Source organism: Telopea speciosissima, chromosome 4 (assembly GCF_018873765.1).
Source record: "Telopea speciosissima isolate NSW1024214 ecotype Mountain lineage chromosome 4, Tspe_v1, whole genome shotgun sequence".
In the NCBI taxonomy this organism is placed as follows: Eukaryota; Viridiplantae; Streptophyta; class Magnoliopsida; order Proteales; family Proteaceae; genus Telopea; species Telopea speciosissima.
The window spans coordinates 29,135,408-29,156,745 of NC_057919.1; the positions used below are offsets into that span (position 1 = coordinate 29,135,408).

Consider the following 21,338-nt stretch of genomic DNA (forward strand, 5'->3'; position numbering starts at 1 on the left):
AACAAACAAACCTTTCCCTCTGTTATGCTTCTTCATTTCTACTCTCTTTCATGTTCTTTTATGGGATGTGTGTGGGCAAGGGAAACCTGAGAGAATAAAGATCCGTTCCGCATTGGGGAGCAGTGGTTTTGTCATCTGTAGAGACTAGGGAACTTGTATTGGAAGGAGGGGTACTAGGGGATTTGTTCATGTAGAAGCTTTTTTAAGGTTTCTTTCGGCTTCTTCGTCTTTGTCGATGAAATGTTGAAGCTGGACACAATGTTGGAAACCTTTCAGGTCAGACCATCCAACGAAGTCTTGGCGATGCAAAAGAACAACAGGGACTGTTGGAAATGAAATGAAGGCCCTTTCTTTGCAGTGTTAGAAGGAGATGGAAGTCCTTTTCAACTCAATTTTAGCCTCAAGTAATGGGAACTTCTGGTTTCTAGGTGGAAATATTTAAGCTGAATAACCCCATTACTTAGTGGCAATGTGACACCATTTACAATTCGTGCCAGTAAGGGTGTCAAAAGTGAACCGTAATTGAAACCAACCGTTTCAACCTGAACCAAAACAAATCGATTTGGTTTTTGTTTTAAGTGTAATTTTTTTGGGTTTAATTTCAGTTGTGAATCGAAAGCCGTCGATTCCATACCCATTTAAAACGATAAACTGAATAAAACCATAAACTGATAAAATGAATATAAACCGAACTGAACCTTGGTTGGACCAATCCAAAACCATCATTGCACCCTAAAACATTAAATATTCTTCAATTTTGAGAGAGATCCTCTTCCATACTTTCGTCTCAATGGTGAGTTGAGAAACTTTCAGATTAATGGGCTTTTACGTAATGAATTTGGTTAATACTTTAGAGGACCAAGTTTTCCTTGAGCAACGATGATGGGAAATCTCTTTACTACGGTTTTCGGATGGGCGAGAGAGGACATTGCATAACAATGGGGCGTATGATCGACCATTCACAAATAGGGAGATGTTCTAGGAACCTAGGATGGTGGCTGAACCCTTCGGCCGATTAGGAAAACTCTCTCCTAGTTTAGAATACTTTGAAGTTTATACTTTATACCCATTTTGATTTTATCTGATTGATTGTTATGTGCAATAGTCCCACATCGGTCCCATAAGGGATTGGATGTGGGCATATATGATATTGGGTTCCTTCCCCTTGTAGACCGGTTTATGAGGGTGAGTTTTTTCAATCGTAACATTGGTGCTTTCATTGACCCATCTTTTGCGGTTGGCTATTTGGGAAGGGCGACCTGGTGCCAGAGTGAGAGCCGCTAGGAAAGGGCTACCTGCGGCTGGGAAGGGTCCTGGAGCAAAGTGGAGCCGCCTAGAAAGGGCTACCTGATCCGGAGTGGGCCGACGAGGACGTCGGCCGTTAAAGGGTGGGGTAATGTTATGTGCAATAGTCCCACATCGGTCCCATAAAGGATTGGATGTGGGCATATATGATATTGGGTTCCCTCCCCTTATAGACCGGTTTATGAGGGTGAGTTCTTCCAATCGTAACATTGATCCTCCTAGAATTTTTTTTGGGTGATATTAGATTTAGATTTTTGGTTTATTTATATGACATTGAATATGTTAATTGTAGTTTAAACCTTCAAGGCATTCCAATGATTTTAAAAATTTCTTCTACCTCAATGTTATTACAGAATTTATGGAATCAAGATTCAAACGAAATCGAATTTAAGCTGAGTAATCAAATTGGATGACTACATTGAAGTTGAACAGAATAATTGAAATCGAAATCAAACCAAATAACCAAAACCAAATAATAATTAATTTTTGTTTAAAAAATTGGAACTGAATAGCATTCTATTCGGTTTATACTTGTTACATTATAAACCGAACCGTTTAGCTATAACCTAATCAATACACACACTTAAAACTTGGGGGCAATGCACGCCTGTGATAGTTATTTTTTTGTCACCAGCTTTGTGACAAGCAGATTTTTTTTTTTTGGTGAAAGAAAGAAAATTTTATAAAATTAAAAAGGGGACAAACTAGTACATTGTTCAACCATACGAGGGATGTTCTGATTCGCAGCTACAAGTGCCTTAGATTTCAGCCAATTTAACAACCTGATATCATCTATTTATCTGAAATAAACATCCTTAGAAAGTTGTGATATCTGCAAAAAAAAAGGTTAGCATGTCGTATGGCTAAGGAGATCGGGATGGAGTTGGAAGAAGTCCAGGCAAGGATTTATCACCACACCAAACTTCTTTCAGCTTCACTCCTCTCTTTTGTGTCAGAATTAGTCCATTAAAAATGCCAGTCAGCTCAGATTCCAAAACATGATGTTTCCTAATGAAAGCAACATTTTCCAAAAAGAGTTTGCCACCTATCAAAATGCCAACGGCCCAACCCACGGATTTCAAGTTGGCGGAGTCAACCCCTGCGCATAACAAAACAGCAAAGTCCAAAATAAGTAAATCAGGCATGGGTGAAGGGATGAAATCCTCATCAATAGAGTTAATTACAGGGAGGGGTGAAGTGTAGGGGGGAGAAATGTGACAAGCAGATTTCCCTTATTACGGAAAAAGCCTAATACAAAGGGTGCACTGAGCTTAGCCCTAAGGCTATGTTTGGTAGTCAAGAAAAGAAAAAAAAAAAACAAAAAAAAGACAAAAATCATGATGATACAATGATTGATTTATTTGTCTATCTCTCTCCTCAAATTTAAATTTTTTTGAATTTCTTCTTTTCTTGGCTACCAAACATAGCTTAAGAAAATTAGACTAGTAGGTCCGCTATTTAGTGGGATAGGATTAATAAATAGAGAATTTGTGTAGTTCTAAGTTCTAACCAAAGTAATAATAACAAAAAAAGGAGATGGATTGCTGCTAGGCAATGTGGCCCTGCATCAAAGCGGGGACCAATGAAAATGCACGGGGATTCAACAGGGGTGGAATTTTTCATTTCACGAGGGGTGGGCCTAGGGCTGCAACAGGGTCGGGTTGGGATGGATCTTTTAAAACCCCAACTCAACCCTGAGTCCCCTTAGTTGGGCCCAAGCCCGGCCCAACCCTGACTCAAGGCCTAGAAAGTACAACCCTAACCCGCCCTCAGGGTCGGGGCGGACTGACCCTAATTGACCATGTTCGTGGAGTGGGGTTAGGGAGAGATGTATGGATTGGACTGCGTTGGACTGGGTCGGGGAGAAAACTATCAATTTTATTACTTATTATCTTCATATATAATATATTATATAACAAAATATGCATGACATTTAAAGTTTATCATATATATATATATATATATATATATATATATAGTATAACTTAACAGGATCGGGCCGGGCCGGACTGAGGCCTGAACCCTGGCCCAACCCTGGCTCAGGGCCAGAAATTTCCAACCTTGACCCACCCTCAGAGCTAGGTATCTCAGCCCAGGCCCTGTTCGGGCTCAAGGTGGCCAGGGCAGGTTCGGGTTGATAGGGCCAAACTTGCACCCCTAGGTGGGCCGGTTATGTTGCCATTCCTACATGGCCTGACAGCCTTCTTTTTCCCTGTAAAGAGCATAAAACTTCATTACATTATTGATTAGAGTCCCATATAACTCATTATATTCTTATAATTCTCATATAAAATGGAAAGCCACAACCTGATCATCCAACCTAGAATAATAAGCTTATCTCATTACGCTTGTGTAAGACTAAAAGAAACATCCAACATGCCCTACTCTTATAAATCTTTATCTTCAACTTCTTCTTAGTACTAACACCTCATTAAATGACATCCTAGAGTGCTATACGGAGCTGGTAATCCTTGACATCATAAAATTAAAGGAGGAACTAGTAGTCCCATTTACTAACTACTAACTCCTCTCCTTGATGATCTCTTTGATGTTTCTTTGATCAATTACGTACATGGGCACAGAGGGAACAAGCAAGACAAACAAAATTCTCCCTCAAAAGCAAAAGCAAAAGCAAAAGCAGCCACACTATAAGCTGTTCTAACCACTCTCTTATATGTGAATTGAATAATAAAATTTCACAACACATTTACAATCTTTTTCTTGTAGCTGAGCTCATGAGATTTTGGTGGTTTCTTCCATATTCTTCACGTCTATCATTCACCAGTTTCTTCTGTGTCAGCACTTACCCACTTAACATATCCCATGAAATCAGAGTCAGCTTGGAGATTGGAATTTGAGACTTAACCATGCCTCTGGATCTTTTAGGGGAAATGTTAAACTATTGAGGGGGATTAATTAAGTCAATTAATTCTTAATTATGGAATCTTCAATGATAATATGAGATATTAAGTGCGAAGGGGAGCAAATGAAAAATTAAAAAATTGATATTTTTCTCTTCTACTACTTCCCTTTAAACAAAAATCAATTTTGGTTTCTAATGGACATCATCGACTTGGATTATAAGTATGATTTGGCAGTTAGGTTGGGACTCAAATTTCAGTCCTCCCCGTCATCTATAAACAACAAACAACAACAAACTCAGCCTTATCCCAACTTAATAGGGTCGACTACATGGATCCAAACAGAACAAAATAGGGAAAACAGAGTTATTATTATTAAAAAAAAAAAAAAGAGATAGTAAGAGGAAGTAGGCACAACTCAGCACGTCAAGAGAAACTCAGTTAAATGGAGTCTGCAACATGAATCCTTACTCTCCAAAAGGCTCTGTCCGATGTCATACTTGGTACAAGAACTAGGTCATCCATGTCCTTCCTCACCACTTCCCCATGGTCATTTTAGGTCTGCCCCTAGCTCTTTTTGTTTTTTTTGATGGAATTGCCCCTAGCTCTTTTAACTCATTCAATTGGAATCATATCACTTCTCCTTACTGGGACATTTCTAGGTCTCCGTTGAATATGGCCATACCACCTCAAACGACTCTTGTGGAGCTTGTTGTTGATTGAAGCAACTCCCAAATCTGCTCTTATACGTTCATTCCAAATTTTATCCTTCTTTGTTTTTCCACACATTCATCGTAACACCCTCATCTCTGCCACACAAAGCTTATCAATATGACATTTCTTAATTGTCCATGAGTTGGTCACACATTACTCTGAACGCACCTCTCCACTTCATCCAACCCGCTTTAATTCTTTGTGAAACATCATCCTCAATGTCACATTCTTTATTTATGATTGACCCAGATATCTAAAATAGTTACTTTGCGGTATCTCTCTCTTTCCTCAATTCAAACCATATCAATACCCATCATAGTGTGACTAAAATTACACATCATATACTCTGTCTTCCTTATACTAATCTGAAACCCTTTTGTTTTCAAGGTTGACCTCCAAAGATTTAACTTAGACTTAATTCCTTCTTTTGTCTCAGCCACCAAAACAACATCATCGGCAAAGAGCATACACCATGGGACCTCGTCTTGAATGCTCTTAGTTAGCTCGTCCAATATAAGCACAAAAAGATAAGGACTTAAAGTAAAACCCTGAGGTAACCCAATCGTATTTGGAAATTCCTTGCCCTAATCTCTCACAGATCTCACACTAGTCACTATGCCGTCATACATATCCTTAATGACATCCACATATTACTTGACACCCCTCTCTTCACTAGGACATGTTAGGTTAGATCCCTAGGCACTCGGTCATAGGCTTTTTCTAGATCGATAAAAACCATATGAAGATCTTTTTTGCTATCTCTATATCTTTCTATTGGCCTCTTCAATAAGTAGATAGCTTTAGTCGTGAATCTACCTGGCATAAAACCAAATTAGTTCATCGAGGTATGAGTCTCTTTTCTCAAACAAGCTTCAATAACCTTTTCCCACAGTTTCATAGTGTGGTTCATTAGCTTTATGCTTCTATAGTTATTACAGTTTTGAATATCATCTTTATTTTTGTAGATCGGGACTACAATGCTTTTCCTCCATTTATTTGGCATGTTTCTTGTGTTCATAATCCTATTAAACAGATTGGTTAACCAATAAACCCTATAATCTCCTAGGGTATTCCAAACTTCAATTGGAATTTCATATGGTCCTGTTGTTATGTGTGCTTCATCTTTCTTAAGGCTTGCGTAGCTTCCGCCACATTAACCTTTCGTACACAAGTATGACGTGTGGAATCATGTTGACTAATGTGATCATACGGGTAATTTCTGCTCGACCTATCTCCATTTAGTAGATCACAAATATACTCATTCCATCTCTTCACAATGTCCTCATCCCTTATCAGAATTCTTTCGACATCACCCTTTACACACCTCACTTGATCGAAATCACCCTCCCCGTCATCTATCAATTAAAAAATTTGCGATTTTCTCTTCTATCACTCCCCTTCAAACAAAAAACAATTTTGGTTTCTAATGGACATCATCGAAGTATGATTTGGCAGTTAGGTTGGGATTCAAATTTCAGCCCTCCCTGTCATCTATCAATAATCAAAATTGCAGACCAATCTAACATCTCAAGAATATGAGTCATATTCTTGAGATAAGCCAATGAATTTAACAAATGTCTACTACGGGGTATCAAATTTATTAAATGGTTAGTCTGTCAAAACATTAGTCCAGATGACTGAGAATTGGTAGGTATGAATTAAAGGCTCTTAGCATAGATGTGATTAAACTTTTTTTTTCTTTCTAAGAGAAGAGGGAATAAAAAAATTGGATAAAATCATAACAAATTATCTGAATAAAAATTGATTTAATTGCTAAGATCCTGATAATCTATTAAATTAGATTATACTTTGAGGATACATTTACAATCTCTTTGTATAACTAAAATTGATAATAAAATGTCATTTGATTTATTAGTGTAACACAAAAGGCACTTTGAATTGAGAAAGAAAGAGATGATTAATTAGCTCATATTGTTAACGAAAAGGAGGGACATAAGGCTCTCATCTTTGAGTTTTTTTGTGCCACTATGATGTTAATGGTTGGGAGAAATCTTTAAAAACCATTTGATTAAAAATGATTTAAGCATTATTATGACATGTAATGGCAAACTATATATATATATATATATATATATATATATATATATATATTTCTCATCTATTAAACTAGATTAATTAAACTCCACAAGAAACCTATAATTTTTATAGTGGAAACCTGGTACTGACTGATACTAGGACAGTCTCTCTCTCTCTCTCTCTCTCTCTCTCTCTCTATATATATATATATATATATATATATATATAGAGGCACTTGAATTGAGAAAGAAAGAGATGATTAGCTCATCAACTTAACAAAAAAGAGGGAGATAAAGGAATGTCATCATCTTTGAGACGTTTATGGTTTGGATATTCCCATTTGTCCTGTAAATTAATTAAGCTCTTCTCGCGTGGTATCAAAAGTTAATAATATTCACCTTAAAGATTCTGTCGTGTTGCTCTATTAAAGGACCAGAAACATTTCTTTCAGCCATGAAACTCCAAAGAGAGAGAGAGAGAGAGAGAGAGAGAGAGAGAGAGAGAGGGTGGGTTGATATATGATGATGAGTTAGCAACAGAGAGTTGTCTATGTTTGATTGGAGAGTGAGGAGCAACTTGATCTTGTAGCGACTTTGCTTGTTCTTATTATTTGTCTTGTAGATGTGATTAAGGTTTCTCATAGGGGTGTCAATCGGTTGGTTCGGGTTTACTCGGTCCCCCCTACTTTAAGATTCCACAACATGATCGGCCCATTTAAGTAATGGGTCTTCATAGGCTAGGCATGGTCCCATTTATAAACGATCGGTTGGGTACTAGTCTATAATCGGGTTTCTACTAAATGGGCTCATACTACATGGATTATAATTGGACTATGCAAGTTCCTTACTGAGCTAATGGATATAAATCTCAAATTTAATTAGAGCTCTATGGCCATCAAACTCAATGGACATACATATGAAGGCATTTTGAACAATACAAATAGCCTTGATTTTATCCTTCGTTTATTTTTTGCCAAACAACTTCAATAATATATAATTATTAATTCTATGCTTTTACTTGGCCCATAGTCCTTTATTCATAGTTTAATGAAAGATGATAAATTAATCAAGAAGATTAAGAAATGGTATATTTGAAATAAAATAGAAAATTTATGGGATAATTGGGGTTAAAAACAATCCATAAACGGACTTAAACGTATTGGGTTTTGTTGAGCACCCGTCGGTCCATCCCCTTGCACCGTGACCGACATGTTCAGCTAACGTACCGAACCTTAGTCCAACACATTTAGCTAACATGTCGGGTCAGTTTTGGGCTAAAGTTTCTCATGTGTTAATTTTATTTCTTCTTTTATTGTAGAAAACAGATTAACAAAAACCAAAACAGAATTAATTAAGACTGCTCATGTATTAGTTGAGTATGCTTTTAAGATTATTAGAACTCGTTGGAAACTAAATATTTTTCTCTTTGTTTGATGGACATGTTGAGAGACTAGAGAGTAGAGACACCTAATCTTTTTTCTCTACCTAAGTACATCTTGTCCTACAAAATAAAATTAAAAAAACCCTTAGACAACCATGGTCATTCCTCTTCAATCGTTTCATGCATCCTTTAATCATAACCCGAACCAATGGAATAATATTGAAAACAATTCATTAATGTTTCCAATCCATGATTTAAAAGATTCATCTTTTAGCAACACTATTTCTTCTTTTTCTGATTAAAAAATGAATTTATTCAAAAAGATGTAAAAACCTCATGGATAAAGGATTACAGTGATCTTGGATCCATGGATCATGAATAATAAGAACAAGCAAGGTCTCTATCAAATTAACAGTTAAAACATGCAATTGCAAGTTGTAACTTGTAACCAGTGATAGTAGCAGATTAGCCCCTCTCAATTGATGTGAAAAATATAAATCAAATAAAAATAAGGGAAAAACTTCCCTACCATTCCAAGGATAATTTCCTTCTCTCATATGGATTATATATATATTTTTTCTTATATATTTTGAATATGTGGGTCTTATATGGAAGATAAAATTTTCAAGACAATCATTTGTGTGAAATATAGGTTGCTTTTGATGCATTCTAGATCAATTTTGCATTCTTGAATGATAAAAATAGTTGTTTTCATTGTCTGAGAATGCGAAATCGACCTAAAATGCATACCAAACATAGATTCCAGAAACCCTCTTCATAAAAATAATTAATTGTCCAAAATTGAAAGTATAGGAGAAGACTGCAATATATGGAATTTTTATCTTCTCAACTGCCCGTGCTTGACGTCAAGTATATCTAATAGAGGGAGGTGGACCACACGTGGACACCTCGAACAATGTGTTCGGGCAAGGGGTAGGATAGTCATTTCTGCCTCCTCTGTTAGATGTATTTGACGTCAAGTACGGGCATTGTAATTGAGAGGATAAAGATCCAAATATATGGTGCATGGATATATGAATTAGTTGAACCATAAGATTTGACTGGCGAATCTAAACAGCAATTTGGATCATCTGCTGCCACCTGCCCAGGTAGTGGGTAGGACAGACATTTTACCCCTACCTGTATGAGGCCGTACGCCGACCGCACGGGCAGGCGGCAGCAGATGATCACGATCCTCCAAACAGTACTTCACCCATATTTTGGTGAGAAAATTACCAAATCAACCTCCACGTGGTAAAATGCTTGTTGGGTCCCCTACTTCAATCTCGGTTTGGGTCGTCCCTCATGTCCATTCTTATTCTCCCTTGGGTTTTTTTTGTGTTAAAGATATTCTACGTTGGATTTGGATCCTCTACTACCTTACCCTTACTTGGGCAAGGCGCTCGGGCAGGGGTAAGGCGGTCATTGTGTGTCTCGCCGTGTCTTGACAGCATAGTCCTTCCAGACAGCTCCACAGTAGAGGATCCAAATTTAGTTCACCGGTTTTGAGAGAGAGAGAGAGAGATAATTAATTATCTCATGTCTATCTTGGTAATTCAGCAGTTACAACTTTTGCTGAACAAAGAACCTATGAATAGAGATGGAAGTAGTGGTGGGTCTCAGTTCTCAACTGTCAAACAGCAACATAATCAGTTTGGGTTCAGTTCAGCTCTCTGCAAGTCATCACTGAAATCCCCCCAACTGGCTTAAACATTCTCCAAATTTGTAAAATTTCTCATATCCTCTGTTTGTAAGATCTCCAAAGTATTTCTATTAAGTTTGGTTGTGCTTGTTGGGTTCTGGAAAATGTTACTACCACTCCTTGGTTTTGTCCCAACTGTATAGTTCTGTTCTAGAGTTACATAATCTGGTCATTTTGAGGAAGCTATATATGGATCTCAGGAAGGAAAAGATAAGGAGGTAATTAATTATGGTTAAGAGTTCTCTGCTTTATTCTCTTATTCTTCTTTGGGATTTCATTTTAATTGGTATAATGGGTTTGTTTTACACAAGCAGGATTTATCCAGATGAGAGAAATGATTTATCCCCACAGCTTCAAACACACTCACCCTTATACAATACAGCTTCATCTCCTCTGCTAAAATCTAATGGCCGTCGCCGAGGCGGTGTGAGAAGTAAGATTACTGAAGTTTTGAAACTTGGGTGGCCTAAAGTATTTTCAGAGGAACAAGATGAACCATGGAAGAACAAGATACTTGATCCAGGGAGTGATATTGTATTGCACTGGAACCTGGTTTTCGTGTTCTCTTCTTTATTGGCTCTAATAATAGATCCATTTTTTTTCTACTTGCCAGTGTTAGTAGGAAATGGAAACTCATCTTGTGTGAAGATGGATATGAATTTGGGGATTATAGTGACATATTTCAGAACAATTACTGATCTCTTCTATCTATTTCATATCCTCATAAAGTTTAGAACTGCATATATAGCACCTACTTCTCAAGGATTTGGAAGGGGTGAGCTTGAATTGGATTCTAGAATGATTGCCAAAAGGTATTTAAGAACAGATTTCTTCACCGATCTTGCAGCTGCACTACCTATTCCACAGGTTTTGTGATCTTTAATTCTACTTCTCTTGACAAAATTTCTGTTCTTGGTTGTTTATTTATTATGCACAGTACTGATTAGAACACAAATAATTTCACTTTGGATGCAATTATTGATTTTTTTATTTTAATATGTAAATCTAGGCTGTCATGAATTTTCATGCTTTTGGTTTCATTTCACAAGAGAATTTTCTTTTTCTTGGATTATCAAAATATCCAAGTTATTAGGAGACAGTAGAAGGGTTCACCCAAAATCCTAGGGTCATTAATTATATCCTAGTTGTGAACACTATGGTCCTGTTTGTTTGACAGGGAGAATGGGGTGGGAATGTTATGAGACTAGATCCCACAGTGTAGTAGGTTGGGGGGAGGGGGTGGGATTTTGAAGTGCCACCACGTCAACATTTTCCCACCCCACTAACGGGTCACAAGAAAAGCAAACAATATGTTTTAGGGAACATATTAAAACCCTATAGGGATTTGTGAACCTACTAGAATGGTATGGTCCATCCATTAGACTGGTGGAGTAAAACGTGATCCAAATATATATTAGGGAAAAAGAAAACTACTTGGTCATGCACCCCTACGCCTAGACACGGGTGGCAAAATTACCCCTGGTGACTTTGGGTTTTCAAAAACCCAATGCACCCCTACACACTACCTAAGGATCCGCATGACGGCATTGTGTGGATTCTTTTACACGTCCCCTTACATTCTCTCTCCTCTATTAAAAAACCCCTATTTCATGACTCGAAATCCGAAACTCCTATTGGTGTAAAACTACACCCAAGCTTCAGAGGAAATCCTCTCCCCTAAACAATTTACAATAATTTGTTCATATTTATTTTTGGTATACTTACCTTCAAGGTTTGATATCCCTAAGGGTTCTGAAGTGCAAGTCTAAATATATATACCCTTAGATTCTGATAAAGATTTTACCAAAAAAAAAAAAAAAGATTCTGATAAAGATGATATAACTTAACTTTTGTGGATGTATGCAGGTAGTGATATGGTTTATAATACCAGAACTTAGAAGCTCCCACACTGATCATACCAACATTGACCTTCTGCTCATTGTTCTGATCCAATATATTCCAAGATTATATCAAATTTTTCCAATGGGTTCTGAAATTATTAAAGCTACAGGAGTTATTGCAAAGACTGCTTGGGTTGGTGCAGTGTATAATCTACTACTCTACATGATAGCTAGTCATGTATGTAATTTATATAAATATCTGTTTAATTTTCTTAATTATTTGTTTATGATTATTAATTAATTTCTACTTATAATTTTTTTTTTTGTAGGTTTTAGGGGCAGCATGGTATTTGTTGGCAATTGAACGTTACACAGTGTGTTGGAAATCAGAATGCAGAAATGATCAAATTGAGGCTTTAAAGTGCAGTCTTAGTTATTTAGATTGTAAATCTTTGAAGAATACTAATCGAACAATTTGGGCAAACACTACAGTTGTGTTTGATAATTGTGATGTTAACAGTCAAAATCTCACTTTCAATTATGGAATCTTTTCATATCTACTTATTAATAATGTTTTGTCTACAAGTCTCCTCAGGAAATACTTCTTCTGTGTTTGGTGGGGCTTGCAAAACTTGAGGTAATTGATTATATTCTATCAAAACTTAATTAACTCTTTCTTTAATTATATGCTTTGGATACTAACATTTTTAATTTCCAAGTGAACCACGCATCACTTATTATAAACTGGATGGATTGTTTAATAAATGGCCCGGTGGCTGGTTTAGACCGATTATTATTCGGGCATTTACGGTTCTAGGTTGTAGCCCAATGGAGCCCAACTTGAACCAACTCGTTTTCAGTTTGGTTATAACCCATTTATAGCCCAATTAATCCATTTAAAAATGGATTATATCCCAATCAACCAAATTAACTTTACCCAGATTACGGACTTCTAATCCATAGCCAATGTCTTGGGCTCTGTCTTCGTGGGTGGAGTAGGGCCCATCATTGAGGGAGGCCCAACGTACTTACTCTGATACCATTTAAGCTTCCATCTTAAAACCAACTGGTTCAACGTGAGGTGGCCTCTTGTGGCTCTCAATAAATGCATACCCTTAAGAGTTAGAATGGCGTGCTTGGGGGGCAGGGGAGGGAAGAAGATCAAACCCAAGTGGTTGGTTGTATTAAGTGAAGCAAATTCCATGTCTAGCTAATAGATTGTTCTTCGCCATGAAATGCAATATTATTAAAGTACTGCTTTTGGGTATCTTATGTTCATTCAAATAGTATTTTGATCCATATTAATCTGATTTTATTTTCTTATTTTTTCAGTTGTTATGGGCAGGTTTTGATAACAAGCACCTTTCTTGGGGAGACATCATTTTCCATATTCGTTGCACTTGCTGGTCTGGTATTATTTGCCCATTTGATTGGAAACATGCAGGTATTTACTTAGAATTATTTTTCAGTTTTCTAAGTGACTATTTGGTTATTTATTTACTTTTAATTTACTATGGTATGGTCTTGGCAATGCATGATCGATCTGTTATGTATATCTCGAATTCTTGTACCCCGTTTCGAAGAATGACCTGCTTCACCTTTTTTTGGCGGTGACCCAAATGAAACTTTTTTGGTGGCGACCTGATCAGATGGAGGAGTATTTGTATTCTTTACTTTCTTTGTTGTAAAGTGACTGAGATTTGGGATTTTCGATTTAGGGTTTATAAGAGTGAGTAGCATCGCCGTTTTTGGATTTTCTTGAGAGATCTCCATTGTAACTTTCTCAGATTTACATTGTGAAATAGCTTCAGCTTCACCCGTGGATGTAGCACACCATATTGGTGTGTGAACCATGCAAAATCTCCGTGTCATCTTGCTCTGTTTTCGTTTTTGTTCATGTTTTGTTTGGTGTTTCTTTCAACACGATCCTTTATTTCCTTTTGCTTGCTCAGGCTTTGTCATTGCTGTCTTTTCATTTTTATGGCATTATTAGGCCTTGCATGATAACACTTTATGTTTCTCTATTTCTCTGTTTGTTTTTTTTAAAATTCCTGAGAACAAAAAAATAATAGAAATCCATTTGTTACTGTCGATTCATTTTTTTATTTATTGTACATATGCTTTGACTTTATCTTTTCTTGTGTAGACCTACTTGGCATCTATCACTGGAAGGGTTGATGAATGGAGACTGAAACAAAGGGACACAGAAGAATGGATGAGGCATCGCCAACTCCCGCAGGATTTACGAGAACGTGTTGAGAATTATAACCAATATAAGTGGCTTGCTACCCAAGGAGCTGATGAAGAAGCTATCCTCCGTTCCTTACCAATTGATATTCGTCGAGACATCCAACGCCACCTATGTTTGGACCTTGTTTGTCGGGTATGATCATCCCTATCAACCGAACTTTCTATCTATTGTTAATCTTTTGGATCAAGCGCTTACCATTACACTAAAACCAATTGGTGGTAATAAGTTGAGGGAGCAACTTTATTTCCTTATACATGGTGGACAGTTAGTCCCAGAGTTGTGTCTACTTATTAATTTCCTCTAATTTGCAGGTCCCTTTTTTCTCACAGATGAATGACCAGCTGCTTGATGCCATATGTGAGTGTCTTGTATCTTCCTTAAGCACTAAAGGAACCTACATTGTTCGTGAAGGTGACAAAGTAACTGAGATGCTTTTTATCATAAGAGGGAGACTGGAAAGTTCCACCACTGATGGAGGGAGAATAGGTTTCTTTAATTCCATTACTTTAAGACCAGGTGACTTTTGTGGGGAGGAGTTGCTTGAATGGGCTTTACTTAATAAATCCACTCTTAACTTGCCTTCATCCACAAGGACTGTCAAAGCACTTAGTGAAGTGGAGGCATTTGCCTTGAAAGCAGAAGATCTCAAGTTTGTAGCAAACCAGTTCAGACCCTTGCACAGTAAGAAGCTACAACACACTATTCGCTTCTATTCTCACCATTGGAGGACATGGGCTGCTTGCTTCATACAGGCTGCTTGGCGTCAACACAAGAGAAGGAAGATGGCAAAGGACCTCTTCATGGAGGATTACTCCTTATCTTGTTCATATCCATTAATGCTTGAGCAAGGAGCTGTTGGAACAGGAGAATTAGGAGAAGAGACTAGTGATGTTTCAACTACATGTCCTTCTATACTGAAACAAAACCTAGGTGTCACAATTATAGCTTCAATGTTTGCTACAAACTCGAAGATGGGAGCTCAGAAGATCAATGGCGTTGATATTTCCTTACAGAAGCCTGAAGAACCCGAATACTTTACTGAGCCTGATGATGATTAGCAAGGAGTATAGTATAAAAGGGGCGTGTTTGAATGATACCTCTGTAGGTGTATTTAGAACTTGACACCGCCTTCTTTAATTGACTTTAGTCTTATTCTCAAAAGTTCGGTCTTTAAGTTAAGGGCATAAAATGATTTTTAAAAATAATTTGAAATTGATTTATCATTATGTCATTATCAAAATGTGTCATTGTTATACACATATTTCAGAGTATATATGTGAAATGACAATATTTAACCTGATTAAAATAATTGTGTGTAATACCAAAAAGGTAAAATAGCACGGTTACAAATTATTTGACACCTTGAAGAGTGTCAATAAGAAAATCCCATTAAAAAACACTTCACCCTGTTCAAACTATAGCAGACTACATGTGTTGAAAAGCTTCTAAGTCCTTTCTTCCTACTTTCTTGGCGTAGCTGATTTGTTAGTAGATATATCTGACAGTATAAGGTTAATAACATCTTTTGTACTATAAGATCCCTCACCATTACCCCAAGGGGTCAGCTCATTTGGCAAAAGACCAACTCTTCAAATAAGAGGTCATGAGTTCAAACCACCTTGGGGACTATCCCCATCCCCTATCCCACCCCCCATTAAAGCTCTTCAATTCTCAAAAAAAAGATCCCTCGCCATTGAAAGCTATCATTTGACTCTTACTAGAGTCAAGCTCCTATTTATGTGATTTTGTCCATTTATATACATGATTCATGAGGATATTATTCTCCTCTTTATCTCAGTTTCTGTAGTTAGATTTTCCAGTTAGAAAAACAACGCCCAAAATGACAATTTTGCAAAAGAAAAACGAAGAGAAAGAGAAGAACAATCACACAATCACACAATCACACAAGACAATAAGTTTACGTGGTTCACCCCCAAGTAGGAAGGCTACATCCACGGCCGAGCTATAGAGTGGTTTCACTACTTCTTTGAAACAAAAATTACCAACTCTCATATTTCACATCTCTCTCAAAGAGATAAGAACATTTTATAAGACAACCCTAACTCTAAAGTACAAAACTGTCCCTAAAAACCCAAGAGATCCACTCGATCTGGTTCGGACCTAAACGCAACATATGTTGAAATACATAACAAATCAAAGATCTCGACGAGCTCTACAGGAATCAAAGCCCACGACGCTGATTTATGTACTTTTAGGTCATTCTGGCGTGATTCGAAAGCGAAACAGCCCGCCAAAGAATCACCACATCACTTTCTGGACTGAGATCAGAGTTTTCCGATAACATTTCCTCGGAGATTCTTTGCTTTCATTAATTTTCCACAAACTACTAGAGGTTCATTCTTTGACGACAGAAACAGTAGGAGTTCAATATAAACTGACACAGCTCACCTGTCGCAATTTATCCAATGCAATATTGGTACCAAAATGTTTCATTAGCCTGTTCAGGTTATCTTTGTCGCACTATATTTGTGTGATCAAAATCTTTATTGGCAAATGCAATATCGAACCTACTAACAAGTATTTCATGGAAAAAATATCTACTAATAAGTACTAAAAACAATTAAACAAAAAGATTTGAAAAAAAAAAAAAAAAAAAAAAAAACTCTAATTGTGTATTAAGTACGAGGACAGAGTTGATGCATGGGATATTCCGTACATCAACGATTTGTCAAATAAGGGGTGGGTTTTGGTCATTTTGATCCCGGTTTTGTTTCCATCACACGGTATATGTATGACCGTGCACCATGCACAACCATACATATAACCCTTTGCCTTAAGACTTAAAGAAACCCATTTAAAATTCAAAATAAGCAAACAATATGTTAGTTTAAACTAGGGGTGTCAATTCCAGGCATGGCCTGGCAGACCCGATCGAGCCCAACCGACTAAAGCCCGGCCCGTTTACCAAACGTGTCGGGCTCAAGCCTAACATGTTTACTAACCGGCCAGTCCAGGTGGAGGATCCTAGCCCGACTGATTCCAGGCCCGACCTAGCCCAACCCTTTAACTTGCAAAATTTTCTATGGGCTTGGGCCTTGTTTGACTTATTGACTCAAATCTGTTTATGACATTAACTTTCTCTTGGGCTGGGCCTGATGTATTAGGTATATTTTTATGACATTAACTTTCTGTTGGGCTGGGCCTGATGTATTGTGTATACTTTTAAAATATTTTTTTATCTTAAATTTATATCATGGGACATAGTGAGCAGGAGTTGCACTATTTCAACCTATTTCTAATGAATTGACCATGTTCGAACGGTTGGAATGTTCAATTTTAATGGGAAAAGACAGAAAATAGGTGGCAAGATGGTACTTAATGGGCTGCATGGTTTAAAGCCTGAAGCCCGACCGAGCCCTACCAAGCCCGAGCTGAATACTTAAACGAGTGATCACGGTGCAGGCTTTAAGCACCGTGAGGCCTGACTAGGCCCCATTGAACCCGACTGAGCACGCCCGATTGACACCCCTAGTTTAAACATACTATTTTACCCAAAAAAAAGTTTAAACATACTATTAAGTATTAAATAATATACATTAAAATAAAGGATAATCTTTGTGTCACCATGCATGGTGACAATGAGTTGTAACCTCTTTTTATGCCACTCACTTTATGACGTGGAGTAAAATAAAACAAAGGATAGTTGTAGGTATGTTTGTCCCAATGTGTCATTGACATACACCAAAAAAAATGTCATTGAGAGGGAGTGAATTAGGGACCCAAAAAAACTCAATCCAACTCGATTGTTTCTCAACTCACTTGTCGGCGTAATAATTACTCAACAACGTAGTCACATACATACACACGACTATCAAGTACAGATTGGTTGGCCCTGACCTTTTTATCAATTACACAAGTTCATATGCACACTCACCTAATAACAACAATATGACCAAGTATACTAGGTTGTGCACACCCACTCTGCAGACCACATACTCCAATATTCAAATAATAAACAAACCATAGAGATAGATGTATCATGGTTCGGCAGTGCGTGCCTATATCAAAGGAGCAATGCCCTCACTAGGATTTGTATATTGCTCAATACTCAATCACAATTCAGTTGCTAAATGACCAAGGAACTACCACCCCTATTCACCGTTGCTACAACAATGGCTAGGGCTACAAACCCAATTTACACAGGCACAACTGTGAATGTGCTACAACACCTGGCTTTAGGTAGCCATAACTACCAAGGAACTAGAACCCCTTTTTGTCCGGCTCCCACTGGACATCTCGATTACAAATATAAAATGGGCTTATATAATTTGTCCCGATTACAAGATCAATCAAATACAAATTCCCTCTAATTACATCACAAATATTGACTCAGGCATTTTCCCAAACATCTAGACTATAGTCAAATACAAAGTCAATGGGAATTTGTCAAGCTGGGTTACCTATGTTATTGGGTAATTAACCTCAGGAGATGTTTTAGATTGGACGTCTCCAATCAAAGACTATCTCGTCCATCTTCTTCCTCTTCTTCATAAACCCTTGTGACGTCTCGTGAAGGCATTTCACCAAAACTCCACACAAAAGCTCGGAGCCATTAAGGAACACGAAGGTTGGTAAGCTAGGGTTCCACCTCTTGAAACTCTGATCTCCTTCTTTTCTCTGTTCTTTTCTACTTGAGGCAGCTCTCACCCTTTGTTTTTCACTTTGTATGCTGAAAATATTTAGGTATTAAAACCCTAATAAAATAGTAAATAGGCTAATAAAAGCCCCAATCCTGTGCATGGTCCAACCACTTGGTTCAAACCAATGCGTGTCTGGCAGATTGACCTTTGCTCAATCAGTTCAGATGGTATAACTCCCTCTATATAACTCTAATTGGGCTGATTCTTTTTTTCATCTGAAATTAGACTAAAAATATATAACTTTTATAGAAATATCCATCCTCCAATTAATTCTTCTTGGAATATGCACAAAAATCGAACCAAATTCAGATGAACTGAAAACTTCACGTGTTGACATAACTACCTTGGATTGCATCCCTCAAGGACGTCTGTCAATGATTCACAGAAGCCCGTCAATGTAAAAATTCAGGTAGATTACGCATTATCTATGAAAATGGCCATATCTTCCTTGTCCGAACTCTGATAGACCCAATTCTTTATTTTATGTACAAAAGACTCGGAGGGTTAATTTTTCATTAAGAAGCCGACAACCCAACTACAGTGTACGGATCCCAAATCTGGCTTGAACCTGACTATGTTAGACACTTAGTACTTCATTTAGCATATGTACCATGCATGAAGGTTATGCCATAACTTTTTCACTCTGATATCGGATTGACCCGATTCAAATTTTCTTGGAAAGCTTTTTCGCAGAGATTAAACCAAGATTACAAGTATCATGCTTAATGTGTTCAGAGGTGTTTAACATCCATTAATATAACTTATTTTGCAGCGAAATCCTCTCTCATCTATTTAGTACGAGAATTTTGTTTCCCTTTCTACGCAATTATTCTGAAAGTGACCAATTGATTCTTGTTTATCCCTTCATGTCCAATGGCTCTTTACATGAGTCCATTAACTGCCAAAGCCTTTTTGTAGATTTTAATTCTTATTCATAGTTTTTGTGATTAAAATTTTTCTTCCATAGGGGAAGCAACGAAATAATAATTACTAGATTGGCAAACAAGATTGTCCATTGCACTTGGTGCTGCTCGAAGCAAGTAACATGGGTATTCTCACTCTTTTTGACTTCTTATATTTTAATTTACCAAAAATGTGCAGAAAAAATTACAGAGTACAACTTACATCTTTTAATGACAACAATATTATCGGTCTTTGTATACTTTACAACAATAAGAACTTTGTATATGTCTTAGAGATGTCAAGGTTGGTTATGCCATTAGGTTAACTTCCATGGTATTTGATGTGGGATCTAGAAAGTGCTATTTATGTTTATATGTTTTGAATTTGAAAACCATTGTGTGATATGTGTTTAGGTGTCTAACTTGTGTGTTAATATACTAAGAGTTTGATGTAACCCAAGCTTCTACTGAGGTACATTCGAAGAAAGAACAAGGCATGTTGATTGAATGAAGAACTGCTAAAGACGGTCTTCCGTGAACAAGGGACAGTCTTTTGTGAGCTTAAAGAATTAAAGAGCTAAAAGCTACATTAAGAAGAAGATTCCTTCAAGCCTAGTCATTAGGATTTGTATTTATTTTAAATATCATTGTAATCCTAATATACATGATCCATAAGATGAAAAAAGCCCAAAGAAAAGAACCTAAATGAACAAACCCAAGAAACTAGGTGGTTTGAGTTAGAAAGTTGTCTAAGTCTGATGTCCACAGTCTTCCGTGAATAGAGATGGACGACTGAGCTAATGGTAAATTATGAAAAATTTTATAAGTCACCTTGAACGGATAACCGTACTTAAAAGTTTGAGTCCGCAGAAGGATCTAACGATTTTCCATGACATCTCCACGCATGTCAAAGAATAATGAGACTATGTGATCTCAGGATGGATGGTGAGAAAATGATAGTCTTGAATCCTTACAATCGTGGTCTTCTGTGGCAGTCGTACGGTCTTCCGTACGTGAACATTCAATGTTGCTTGGTTTTAAATTTGAATGGAACTTGACTTATATTTTAATGACGACTTGGACTATAACCACTTGAGTAGAACTTTTAAATATCTTCACTGATATTGAGGAGCTCCAACAACTAGTTTTTCTTGGTAAAGATGAAAAGAATATTGAATACTAAAATGGATTAATGTTTCCAACCATTTTGATTTACGCGTGATTCTCAAATAGATAATTTCTTTTGGAAATGACAAGAAAATTGAAATGTTGAAAGAGAAATTGAGCTTGACTCTAACGGCTAGTTTGTTTGCCTATAAATACATAGTCTGAGTTATTTGAAAATAAGAACTGATAATATTTAAGTTTTGAGCTTCAACATTAAGAACATCAAATCAAGGCTATCTCGTGATCATCTAAGCTTAATGTGTAAGTTTTTGCTTGAAGAAAGAAGCCTCTACTACGCTATAAGGTGAAGCTACTGCTTGAAAGAAGAAGTTGCTATTATGCTACAACGTACAACTACTACTTGTAAAAGAAGCATTTGTATTGAAGCCTATGCAGCTTACTGTAATGAAGAAAGGAAATCCTTAGCTTGTGTGGCTTAGGTGAAAATCCTTGGCTTATCATGTAGAGAAAAATTGACATAGTTCTTGGACTCCCTAGATTGACAAAAGGTGACCCG

At 37.0% G+C, this 21,338-nt stretch overlaps 1 protein-coding gene across 1 annotated transcript; it reads left to right on the plus strand.

Moving 5' to 3' along the window:
* The first annotated feature begins 10,290 nt into the window (after positions 1 to 10,290).
* On the plus strand, positions 10,291 to 15,149 carry LOC122659167 (cyclic nucleotide-gated ion channel 17-like). Its single transcript, XM_043854309.1, has 6 exons — positions 10,291 to 10,866; positions 11,866 to 12,078; positions 12,170 to 12,477; positions 13,173 to 13,284; positions 13,987 to 14,223; positions 14,403 to 15,149. Exons 1-6 carry the CDS (start codon positions 10,291 to 10,293, stop codon positions 15,147 to 15,149), a joined length of 2,193 nt encoding a protein of 730 aa, XP_043710244.1.
* The last annotated feature ends 6,189 nt before the right edge of the window (positions 15,150 to 21,338 follow it).